This window comes from Oreochromis aureus, linkage group 3, assembly GCF_013358895.1.
Source record: "Oreochromis aureus strain Israel breed Guangdong linkage group 3, ZZ_aureus, whole genome shotgun sequence".
NCBI lineage: Eukaryota > Metazoa > Chordata > Actinopteri > Cichliformes > Cichlidae > Oreochromis > Oreochromis aureus.
Genome location: NC_052944.1, coordinates 33823654 through 33836609, shown reverse-complemented (window position 1 = coordinate 33836609; position 12956 = coordinate 33823654). Strand labels below are relative to the sequence as shown.

Here is a 12956-nt window from a genome sequence, read left to right as displayed (position 1 = left end):
CACAACACCTGGAGCTCAGGGGGCAAAACAATCGAGTGCTGCCGTTTGACTGAGGAAGAACAAAGTAGTCGTGGTAAGTCAATCACGTGACCACTTAAAGACAAAGCAACAAGGTGCCAGTTTTTAAATTGTGTTGATAGGCCACGTAAAACCAGAGTCGTGATAAACAAGATATACGCGGCGTTTTTTCCTCAATAGTTTCGCCACGTTAGTGCTAGCAAGCACTCTCTGCTTATGAGCAAAAAATAAAAACAAAAAACAGGGCAAGTTTTAGGAGTGACGGTGAGAGAGAGAGAGCGGAAAGAGAGAGAGAGAGTTTTGAGATGTGAGATTTGTGACGTTTAGCATGTTTGGAGTGTGTAGTTAATGTGTTGTCTTGTGTAGTTAGTGTGTAGTGTTGTGGATAGTTTTGTGTTGTGTGTCAGAACAATGAGGCGACTGCTGTCTCCAGGTAGAAACAGGAGTGATACACCTGCTGCTGTCAGACCTGCAGGTATCAGGCTGTGACGTTCTCCTTTGTAGTGGACACAAAATATTTTGTGTCCACTATAATATTTTGGAGTGGCACAAATAATTTGTGTGGCATCTTATTGAAGAACAGCTGATTGTTCTGTAAATAGTTTGAAATGGTTATTTTAAAAAATCAAGGTAAATGGATGCAAATAAATTTGTTGTTTGCAAAACTTGTGCATAAGATTTTAAAATTGACAATTAATATTTGCATTTGAAGTTATGAAATATGATTCATTAAACATGTTTATGGTTGTTACAGTAAAAATATAACTTTTTCTACTCTGATTTTATGGTTTTTGTCTGATTTTAGATCAATTCTGGTTATACAGTATGACAAAATGAGAACATAACTGTAAATTCAGGCACGCGAGGTTGTGCTAAAAAGATGATACCAAACAAGGCAAAGCAAATAGTTTTTAAGGTAAAATGTGGAGGGAAAATCAAGAGTAGTAAAAAAATGGCCAATTATACCCTGGACCCCACAGGGTTAAACGTTCTTTGTTTTTTTTTAAGTAACGCAATAGTTACTTTTCAAGTAATTAATTACTTTTAGAATATTGTAACTCAGTTACTAACTCAGTTACTTTTTTGAAGAAGTAACTAGTAACTATAATTGAATTACTTTTTCAAAGTAACTTGCCCAACACTGGTCATCTTTTGGTTTGTTAGGACATCTGCGGACATGTCTCCAAAGATCCTTGCGAACATACATCCCTTGACAATAAAAGCAATGAGCAAACTTTCCCTCTACTGCTTTAATCTTGGGTCTTCTCTTCACTTTCAGTGGTCCCACTCCACCATGCAAAACTGCAGCATTATGCTTAAAATTTCCCTTATTTCTCAATTTCTCTAACAGGCTTTTACGCTCGTTTGAGTCTCTAGGCAGGGAAAATGCATGCACAACATCAGGAGCTGTTTTGTGCGTTTTCAGGTGGCGGGAAATTTTAGCTTGTGGTTTGCCACAAAAATAGCAGTAATATCTTTTACTTAAAGTCATTTTTTCTGATTCAGATTCGCAAAGCTCACTTTTATCTTCTGGCTTGTCCTTTGTCAAGTTGTGGATTAAATTCGTTGAATCTGATTGTTCATGCGCTTTGGAGATGTCATCTTGGCATAGCAGACCTTTTGATGTGCTTGGCAATAATGGGATGTCTTCATCTGAATCTTCATCATCTGACTCTGAATCTGGCACATATTCTTCTTCTGATATGCTGTGGTTGCCATCATCATCGCTTGATATTTGATCCAGAACTGAATGTGGCAATCCATCCTCCCCTGAATATTCAGAAATTTCTTCTTTCTGGAATGTAAGAATAAAAGTTATTTTAATTGATCAATACTTTAGAGACAGGTAAAAAATAAACTGAAAAAAAGTCAAGCCAAATATGAATGGGATACACACCTGTGTTGACTGGTGACAATTCTGATTTGCCAATTTTGGAAGGCAGGATTTGTGCCAGACCCCCAAACAAACTGAAACACATTTTGATAAACTTAATTTAGCTTTGCAGTTCTATTTAAGTGAAGTAGTTCTTTGTCAAAGCATTGCAGTAATGTCAAATGCTGAAAAAAACAAACTGTTCACACTTAAGGATATTTTAATGACTACACATACACTGCTAAGCCCCCCCACCACCACCACCACCACCACCACCACCAAAAGGACATCCCAGATGTGAATGAATGAATTATTCTTATTAAAACCTGCTGGCCTCACATTAACCTTTTTATTATTACAGGTGCCGCCATAATCATTGCATATACACAGTGCATTTTTGTGCTCGTTAAAGAGTTGAAGCTCAGTCAATTAATTAAGGGTCGTAAGTCTCGTTCGCCGTGATGTCCGGATGATCTATTGTGTAAGTGACTTGGAGTTACAGAAGGTTAAAACAGCAATACACGCCTACAAAACACATATAATACATATAATCTAGAAACAGGCCTGAGCCAAAGGCCTGAATGTATTCAGCTTCTTGTTGCATTTGAGTTTGCTTAGTAACAGGTGACAGAAGATGTGTCAGAGCGGAGGACACGTCCATGGGGACTTTCAGGGCCTGAGATCATCGCCATATTTGGAAAAGATGCTAGAAAGAGGAACTTCTGTGTCTGCACTTAGCTCTAAAAATTGATCATTGTCTGTAAAAAATGCAAATAATGTTCTTAAGATACAAATTATGTTCTTGGAAACGCAAGAGGGGGCGTTAAACCCCGATGCTATAAAAGCAATCTGAAGTGTATCTTTGGGCAGAGATCTACATCTGAGGTGTTGCAGTGTACATCTTCCTGCGCATGTGTTCTTAAAAAACTCTTCATCTGATTGCACTCTACTGGGCCTTCATTGGTTTGTTCTTGTGCCACATTGTCGAATTCGGGACAACCACTGTTTAACAAGGCCACCATTTTAGTTGTTAAACACCAAAAGTCAGATAGCCCAATTTTTTCAAACTTTTCAGCTCGTTACCTGTTTTTACATTTAGGTGGAAATAGGAAGCACAGATACTATGCAGTATAGCTGAAATAATTAACTGAATAGCTGATTGGTCAATGCAGACTGATAATTTCCATTTTTTGTCATCCTCAAAACACCACACCTCCATCACATTTATGAACCAAATAAATTCTCATACTTGTTAATGTCCAACATGATAAAGTTGTAAAGGCAAACCAATTTACCAATGGGCTTAAATTACTGACTTCTAGTAGCTATTTGAAAAGCCACTGGTATTGGAATTTATAACTGACAAGATATGAAAATCTGATAAAAAGTACTGATAGGAGAAACACTCTTGGACCATGTTATGATTGCTGATGTTACATAGTGTGTACACCAGAGGGCACTCTGCAACTTCCTGTTGGCATCGCGTGTTTGTAATGCCACAAACAACAACAAGCTGACAGAAAAAGAAAATAGAGTTTACTAACAGCATCTTCTGGTGGTAAAAGTGCCACAGCAGCTATACACAGTTCAACAAATCACGTGGCAGTCTTAAGCGTGCATGCGTGAGCTTGTCTGTGTGTATAGTCATGCATTCGCGGTCTACGTGGGCCGGGTCCTCAGAAGGTCGGGAAGGCCGGAAGTAAACGGCTGTGAAATTGGACGGTCTAGTCTTCAGATTTGCGTCACCGCTGTCTTGGTGGAGTTTAATAAACTCGGCCTTCTGCTCCTTGCTATCTAAATTATAGCAGCACACTGGTGTAAATTCTCGACCATCTCACATTTCTGTTTAATCAGTTTTCTGTTTGCCGTTTATTCAGCTGTGTGAAAACCACCCGGGGGATTAATAAAGTTTTAATTTATCTAATCTAATCTAATAACTTTAATCTCAGCCAAACCGATTTACTCACAAACAAATAAAACACTGAAAACGCCAAACAATAACATTTAGGTTGTCTAAGTGACTTATATATTACGTTTAACCTGAGTAGTGAAAGTCCGCGGTGATCTGAAAATGATGTGCCGGGAGTTTGCTGTTCTCGGCGGCTTCAGTAACCCTCGAGCTCTCGGCTACCTATCGAGCTGGTGGGTAACAGACGTCTCCGAAAACGTCAAAGCACTTTTGCAAATATGCGATATCTTGATAAACCGAGCAGATATTTGAAGTTTACACAGCTACATTATCGCCTTAAAATATCTTAAAAGTTTATTTTGTGACCCAGAAAGATTAATAAGAGTAACATTAAAAACTTAGTAGCGGCCGCCATTGTTGAAAATTGGAATTGGTTGGGCCGCGCTATGAATTCTGGGATATGGTGGGCCACGAAGGACACACCCGACCCATCCTTCAAATTCGGGGAAAAGGAGGACGCATTTGTCAGCTGCATTCAGAGGAGTCTACGAATTTGGACAGCCTTCGACGCGTCGCTGTGACATAATTGATCTACAAATGCATCCTCAGGACCAATTCTGTTTACATTATACATGCTTCCCCTAGGCAGCATCATTAGAAGACATAGCATAAATTTTCACTGCTATGCAGATGACACGCAGCTCTATCTATCCATGAAGCCAGGTAACACACACCGATTAGTTAAACTGCAGGAATGTCTTAAAGACATAAAGACCTGGATGGCCGCTAACTTTCTGCTTCTTAATTCAGATAAAACTGAGGTTATTGTACTCGGCCCTGAGAAGCTTAGAAATATGGTATCTAAGCAGATTCTTACTCTGGATGGCATTACCTTGGCCTCCAGTAATGCTGTGAGGAACCTTGGAGTCATTTTTGACCAGGACATGTCCCTCAATGCACATCTTAAACAAATATGTAAGACTGCTTTCTTCCATTTGCGCAACATCTCTAAAGTTAGAAATATCCTGTCTCAGAGTGACGCTGAAAAACTAGTTCATGCATTTATTACTTCCAGGCTGGACTACTGTAATTCATTATTATCAGGAAGTCCTAAAAACTCGCTGAAAATCCTTCAGTTAATCCAAAATGCTGCAGCAAGGGTACTGACAGGGATTAGAAAGAGAGAGCATATTTCTCCTGTTTTGGCTTCCCTTCATTGGCTTCCTGTTAAATCCAGAATTGAATTCAAAATCCTGCTCCTCACATACAAGGTCTTAAATAATCAGGCCCCATCTTGTCTTAATGACCTTGTAGTACCATATCACCCCATTAGAGCACTTCGCTCTCGCTCTGCAGGCCTACTTGTTGTTCCTAGAGTATTTAAAAGTAGAATGGGAGGCAGAGCCTTCAGTTTTCAGGCCCCTCTTCTGTGGAACCAGCTTCCAGTTTGGATTCGGGAGACAGACACTATCTCTACTTTCAAGATTAGGCTTAAAACTTTCCTTTTTGCTAAAGCATATAGTTAGGGCTGGACCAGGTGACCCTGAATCCTCCCTTAGTTATGCTGCAATAGACGTAGGCTGCCGGGGATTCCCATGATGCATTGAGTTTTTCCCTTCCAGTCACCTTTCTCACTCAGTATGTGTTAATAGACCTCTCTGCATCGAATCATATCTGTTATTAACCTCTGTCTCTCTTCCACAGCATGTCTTTATCCTGTTTTCCTTCTCTCTCTCCAACTGGTCATGCCAGATGGCCGCCCCTCCCTGAGCCTGGTTCTGCCGGAGGTTTCTTCCTGTTAAAAGGGAGTTTTTCCTTCCCACTGTCGCCAAAGTGCTTGCTCATAGGGGGTCATATGATTGTTGGGTTTTTCTCTGTACCTATGAAGCGCCTTGAGGCGACTTTTGTTGTGATTTGGTGCTATATAAATAAAATTGAATTGAATGAATTTGGACACGACCTGTATATGCATGTGTGTGACTGTGTGTGTTAGACACTTCCTGACACCATATATGGCGTGACATCTCAAGTCACTCCATTTAGGCATGACCTTTAAACACCCCAACATTTACAAATGCTACAAATATCATAGGGCTATGTATAAATATCATAGGGCTATGTATAAATGCGGCTTACATGTATAAATAAATATCATGTAAGCCACAATGACAACAAGACGATTAACTGCTTATCTGGTTTCAGTGCAATCTTCTGCTGGGAAACCTTGCTCCTTGCACTCGTGTAAGGCCTACTTTGACACTGAGCCTACAGAGTCCAGGTTGTGACACTTAGAATTAAATGTAGTGTAAAAAAATACTGTAATAAATATACAGTGGAGTAAAATACATTCCAGAGTTTAACAGTTACACATTTCATTATCCAGGCTCTGACTCTAAGTATTCATTTTAAAAATAAGAGAAGTCTAGGCTTTAATCCTAATAGATTCACTTCAACATTGAAAGAAATGTGTGGGAGTTATGGTCCTTCTAGTGTCGCTGTTTAAAGGTAATTGGACACTTGGATGCATTGTACCTTGAAAAGTGAATGCAGAGAAAAGGTAGAGAGAACTCCAGGTGTCTGCAGTAAAAGTCTGTGGGAGCATCTCCAGGGAAAACAAAGTGTCTGCTGATGTCTAAGACTTAAAGCAGTCATTCACCACATGGTTTTCAATTAGAATGATTAAATATGACTTTGGATGTGGATCTGTGCAATTATTCTCACACCCCTAAATTCTGCAGTAAAAATTGCTGCATTTTTATGGAACACTTTTCAATACTGCCGTAAATCCACTCCAATTAAAACTGAGACTTGGTCCATTAATACAGTATTCATTTCTTTATGTAGAACTGAATATGCTTAAGCTTAGACCCCGAAGTTAGAAAGAAAAAAAGGGGGGGGGGAGAAAAAGAGACATTTTGGACTGAGGCATAAAATGGAAATGCACAATTTCTAAAGATGTATGTTCCACCACTGAGCCTGGAGTCCTTTGCCACAACCATTTGGATGTTAGAGTTTTCTTCCCTGCTACCCTTGAAAAGAAGAAAGGATTTCTCTTTGCAATAACCAGCACTAAATGTTAATTTGAAAAGCCAGATTTGAACAATCCTACTGTGTATAAGAAGCTGCAGAAGTTGGGGGGTGCGGGGGATGCACAGAAATACAGTGCTGTGCAAAAGTGTGGAGTCACCACCAATGTTCCCTCTAAGGTGCGCACGTGCGCAATTGCGCACTGCTGGCACGGTCTCTGCGCACAGAAAATCTGTGTTGCGCACAAAGAAAATTAACCTGAATTGAAATTAAAATTAATACTTTAACAATTCTGTTTTGCAGTGTTAGTCAGTGAGTGACTGGCTGCTCCCATATTGTATTAGAACGATGCCACCTTATCCTATAGTCCAGCCAATAATGCGATTTACATTCGTATATACGCAGCTAATCAACGTCGTTGACAGGCTATGACAGCGTCCTTATGTGCCGACACCGGTGTTTTAGCTAGCAAAGCGGCGTGGCTGATGTGGAGTGAAGCCACGTTAATGACAACGTGTACAACCATTGGAGATGTGAGCAGGACAGACGGAACAATTGACGGAAAAAGTGTGGACTTTATACCAGTTTTTAAATTGTGTTGATAGGCCACGTAAAACCAGAGTTGTGATAAAAAAAATATGCAATGTTTAGTTTTCTTCCTGAATACTGTACTTATATTTACTGCGGGAATAAACGGTAAAAACGGCGTTTTATAAGAAAAAAGGCTCGAAAGCACTCTCCGCCTGTGAGCAAAAACAAACTCCACCCCCCTCTCCCTTTCCTATTCGCCCAAAAAAGTACCATGTCGACCAATCAAAAAATGATATGGCAACGTGGCATCTAGTTGTTAAGAAACGGGGGGAAGTTTTAGGAGTGACAGCAGTGCTTTGATATGTGACAGATTTGCGACGTTTAGCGCAAATCTTGTGTAGTTAGTGTGTAGTTAGTGTGTAGTGTAGTCAATAGTTTTGTTGGTGTGTCAGAACAATGAGGCGGCTGCTGAATGTTACAGGTGTTACAGGAGTGATACATCTGCTGCTGTCAGGCCTGCAGGTATCAGGCTGCTGTTCTCCTTTATCTCATAGTGGACAGAAATGATTTTTTGGAGTGGCACAAATAATTTGTGTGGCATCTTATTGAATGCAGAACAGCTGCTTGTTCTAGTTTGAAATGTTTATTTAAAAACGCCTTGGCTGCATTTAAAAAAAAAAAAAATAGCTGCAAAAATCTTTGTTGTTTGCCAAACTGAGTTACTTTTTTGAAGAAGTAACTGTATAATTAATTGCCCAACATTGGTCATTATATACTGTATTTTGCAGACAGAGTTACAGGACTCTCTCCCAGACCACAGACTCATAATACAAGTCAGAGTTTTTTTTTAATAAGAAAGAAAGTTGTGTTTTCAAAATTGGAGTTCAAGTTATTTTTACTTCCAATAGTGTTAACATCCTACACAGGTCATGAACAGGATTTTTTTTACATTTTCATTGTAAGTGGGCTAAAGCAGTTAATTAAAAGTAGTCTAACATAAATGTAAATGCTGTAATTTGATTATTTTAATAAACCATGTAACTTGGATGGATTAGATGCCGGCGCGACCACAGTGCACACGTCTGATGTCGCTCACAGTGGTCCAAGGGACGCTCAGGGAGTTTGTGTGCTCGCTCAGACACATGAAAAATTAGAGGGAACATTGGTCACCACTACTTTCTTTATATTTTGCCAGGAAAATGAGAAATAGAAAGCATGTGTAAAAACATACAGAAATACAGCATATAATGCAAATAAGGGCCTTGTATAATCCTACCAAGCTTCAAAGTCAATATTTAGTATGACCAGCTTTATTCTGCAACACAGCCTGAACTCTTTCGGGCAAGCTTTCATCTAGCAGTTCTCCAGGCTTCTTCAAGGCCATTCAAAGCTTTTCTTTGGATGTTGACTGCCTTTTGTTCTGTTGTCTGTCAAAATGCTCTAACACCGCTTCAATAACATTTAGGTCTGGGCTCTTGGGAGGCTGATCCATGCCTCACGGTGTTCCATTGCGTGTTTTTCCATCCAGATATGCTATACTGCACTGACAGCATGTTTGGGATGAATGAAAAATGAAGTGTTCCCAATCAGACACATTCCAGATGGTATTAGATGGTGAATCAAAATCTAATGGTACTTTTCAGCATTCACAGTACCATCAAGTTTGACAAGATCCCCAACACGCTGGCTGGAATTCCACCATCAAACCATGGCATAGCCTCCATTGTGTTTTACAGATGGCTGTAGACACTCCCATAAGTACATACTGACCACAGGACCTGTTTACAGCCCAGTTCTTGTGTAATTAGTACACCTCAGCTTTTCCCTTTAGAGCATTTGTGATGAGGCTTCAGTAATCTGTAAATTTCCTAAAGAGACATCTCTGATATCCTATGTCAGGTCTTTCCTAAAGTTTTTCCTATTTCTTAAAGATATGATTTTCAGATACAGTTCATTTGCTGTAGCTTTTTCTGCCTGCCTCTTCTTCTTTTGTCTTCCACCTGTCCAATTTCAATAAATATTTTAAAGACACACAGTGCACCATGCTGAGATATACCAAGCTGTTGGTTAATGCCGCTTTGATAATCACCTCGTTGGAGCAAAAATACAATTTTATGCCTGTCAAACTTTTCTTCTGCATTTTTTTGTAGATTCTGCTGAAGAAACTGGAACAAATGTGTTCTGCAACAGGCTGCTGGTAACAAAATGCCTAAAGATACACTTTCTCTGTTGTGTATTACATGCAGACAACGCTGCCTCATCCCTTGAGCTAGGTGCCTTTTTATGCTTGAATGATTCATAGGTCAGTGTTAAGTGGCTTAAAAAAGGAAAACCGACAAAGAAAAACTTTGAAAGGGCTTCACAAAGCCAGGAGCGCTACTGCTCAAGGCCACTTGTAAAAAAAAGAAAAAGAAATGTAAGAAAGTGTAACAAAACAAGCACAACATAAAGCAATGAGGCATGACTCAAGACTTGTTTAGAGAACTGTATCAACACAGCACTTTTTGCTTTCTATCATTCACAGGCCTAGCTACTTGTTAAATCTGATTACATTAAAAAAAAAGTTATATAACACACACACACACACACACACACACACACACACACAGGTGGATAGAGTCAACCACTGTTTAACAAGGCCACCATTTCAGTTGTTTTTATTTCTTTGTGTCAGTGCAAAAATGAGAATGCTGGACAAATGTTTACATGTTTCCATAAAAGTAGAAAGAAACGGAAAAAAATTGCACTGCATCGTATGTGACCAGATCCGACTTATTCGGTGATGATGGGATAGTCCAAATCAGTGGGGAGTTTAATAACTTGTTCTCGTCATGATTTGTAGAAAAACACAAACAAAAGATGCGGCATTTGTGTGAGACAGCGAAGTTATGAAAGCAAAAAAAGAAATAACAGTGTGACCTTCCCAGCCAGCAGCAAGTCTAAAAATTCAATATCACCATTTTCTAGTAAAGCAAAAGAAATATGTGTCATCATGTAGTCCTCCTCAGAGAAGCATCTTATCACATGTACTATCTGCTGTGCTCTTCCACAGAGAATGAAGTGACGAACTGGCAATAATGTCTAATGTGACAGAGCACCTAAAGGACAATATAGCTGTTTACTTTTCACTGACAAAAACAACTCAATATCCACAGACACATACGGCAGATTTAGTTTGGATATTTTGTACACTTTCTACAGTTTCTCACCATGGAACACTTAGACGCACTTACATGTTTGCCTCAGCCAATGAAATTCATCACAACGAGATGGAGGACGGTGTGAGCGAACAGGAAGTCGACGAAGGCCCTCTCTGGGGAGATGTACAGAAAATCTCCTTTGTTTTGTGGGTTGATCTGGATACGAAGATACAATGAAAAACAAACAAGGGATTAAGTATCAGTATGTACCTCTTTCACTTGCCAATGCACAACTGCAGTGGGGCTACAGCGGAGTTTTTTTTTGTTTGTTTTTTCATGATAATTTAAATAGTTTTAAATATTAGGGTTAGTGGTTTAGAAGTTAAACACCAAAAGTCAGACAGCCTAATTTTTTCAAAATTTTCAACTCGTTACCTGTTTTTGCATTTAGGTGGAAATAAGAAGCACAGATACTATCAGTGTTGGGGAGTAATGGAATACATGTACCGCCGTTACGTATTTAAAATACAAAATATGAGTAACTGTATTCCGTTACAGTTACCGTTTAAAAAGGTGGTATTTAGAATACAGTTACTTTGCTGAAATAAATGGATTACACGGCGGTCTTTTCCTGTTTCATATTGTGGCGGGTCAGGACTGTTCTGTTGTTCCAGGCAGCAGCGTTACGGTTGCCATGGTTACAGGGTGACGCTCTCTCTCTCTGCCACTGTGTTTCCTGGGTGAGAGAGCGCTTTTTTGTTGTCGTTGTTGTTGTTGTGCTAAGCTAATAGGCAGAATGCTACAGGCATAGCTCTACAGGGAGTGCAGAATTATTAGGCAAGTTGTATTTTTGAGGAATAATTTTATTATTGAACAACAACCATGTTCTCAATGAACCCAAAAAACTCATTAATATCAAAGCTGAATGTTTTTGGAAGTAGTTTTTAGTTTGTTTTTAGTTTTAGCTATTTTAGGGGGATATCTGTGTGTGCAGGTGACTATTACTGTGCATAATTATTAGGCAACTTAACAAAAAACAAATATATACCCATTTCAATTATTTATTTTTACCAGTGAAACCAATATCTCCACATTCACAAATATACATTTCTGACATTCAAAAACAAAACAAAAACAAATCAGCGACCAATATAGCCACCTTTCTTTGCAAGGACACTCAAAAGCCTGCCATCCATGGATCCTGTCAGTGTTTTGATCTGTTCACCATCAACATTGCGTGCAGCAGCAACCACAGCCTCCCAGACACTGTTCAGAGAGGTGTACTGTTTTCCCTCCTTGTAAATCTCACATTTGATGATGGACCACAGGTTCTCAATGGGGTTCAGATCAGGGGTCCGTTCTTCGTACCTCGCTAAGTAAGTTAGCTGGATTTGATTGTTGACGATTTTGCGTGATCTTGGATCATTCGGTTCTCCGAAGCTCATCCGGGACTTGCTGTCATAGCAACAGATCCGTAAGTGTAAACCTGCTTGGGAGCAGGCTTACTTTATGTAAACAGGATTAGATCGCGGCCACTCAGGTATGTCCGCTTCATTTATACGAAAGCAACAGCGATATTTCTCCACTGTTTTACCATAAATAAATATTATCAATGTAACTAAAGATAATGCAGTATTTGATTCTTTTATTGATTTCATACAGATACATACAGGTCATTTCCGAAAAAAAGGGAAATGTACTATTAATCATTCTATGTCATGTATTTGATTATTTCAGATGTAATTCATATTTTAGAGTAGTAATAGTAAAACACTTCGTGTAATCAAGATGAGAGACCACGGCTATAAAAGTGAAGGTGGATTTGGGAAGTCTGTCGCAGCCATGTCCTGTCCGTTTGTACGCGAGCAAGGAAGGTGCAAGATTGATAAGGAGAGTTTTCAGAATTCAGCGGATATTGCGGTATATATATATATCTATCTATATATCTCTATCTATCTATCTCCCAACTTACTGTGCATGCTTCAGTCACCCCTTGCATGGGAACAGGTAAAAGTGATGGAGTGTTATGTAAAACTACACACAAAAAACCCACAATGTCAATAAATGTCACAGTACAAAAAGGGGGGGTGTGACGAGGGGGTGCAGGACCACCACCTGTCATTATTTGCTTTGCCCTTTTCTTGGTTGCTGTTATAAACAAACAGATTATTTCAGGGTCTCTTTTCAAGAGACTAAAAGCAATATAAGTGATAAATATTACCATTCTGTGGAATATTCTTATATTTCACTTTTACTTGTTCCCATGTTCTAGTGGGTCCTGTTGTGGCTCTAATGTGAAAGAGGATATAATGTAATATAATATAATAAATTACTTACGAGTTTAATTTGTCAGCAACTTTCTGCCAGCCCTCTCTCCTTGCTTTTGCAGCCTTCGCAGTGTTCCCCTGCGTTTTAATTAAACTCTGAAACTCCTGAAATCCCTCAATCAAGAGTTCTT

At 39.3% G+C, this 12956-nt stretch overlaps 2 protein-coding genes across 3 annotated transcripts in view; both read right to left on the bottom strand.

Annotated features, from left to right (window-relative positions):
• The window catches only part of LOC116333683 (polymeric immunoglobulin receptor-like), a 180766-nt gene that overhangs the window by 66439 nt on the left and 101371 nt on the right, over positions 1 to 12956 (bottom strand). The gene's annotated exons all lie outside the window — the stretch shown is intronic.
• LOC120439225 overlaps positions 1 to 12956 on the bottom strand; it is a 31104-nt gene that overhangs the window by 2277 nt on the left and 15871 nt on the right. Inside the window, exons 2-4 of the mRNA XM_039610006.1 lie at positions 10592 to 10714; positions 1916 to 1986; positions 1168 to 1813 (exon numbers count right to left, since the gene is read on the bottom strand). Of these exons, the coding sequence (XP_039465940.1) occupies positions 1168 to 1813; positions 1916 to 1986; positions 10592 to 10714 (840 nt within the window). The remainder of the gene's footprint in view (positions 1 to 1167; positions 1814 to 1915; positions 1987 to 10591; positions 10715 to 12956) is intronic.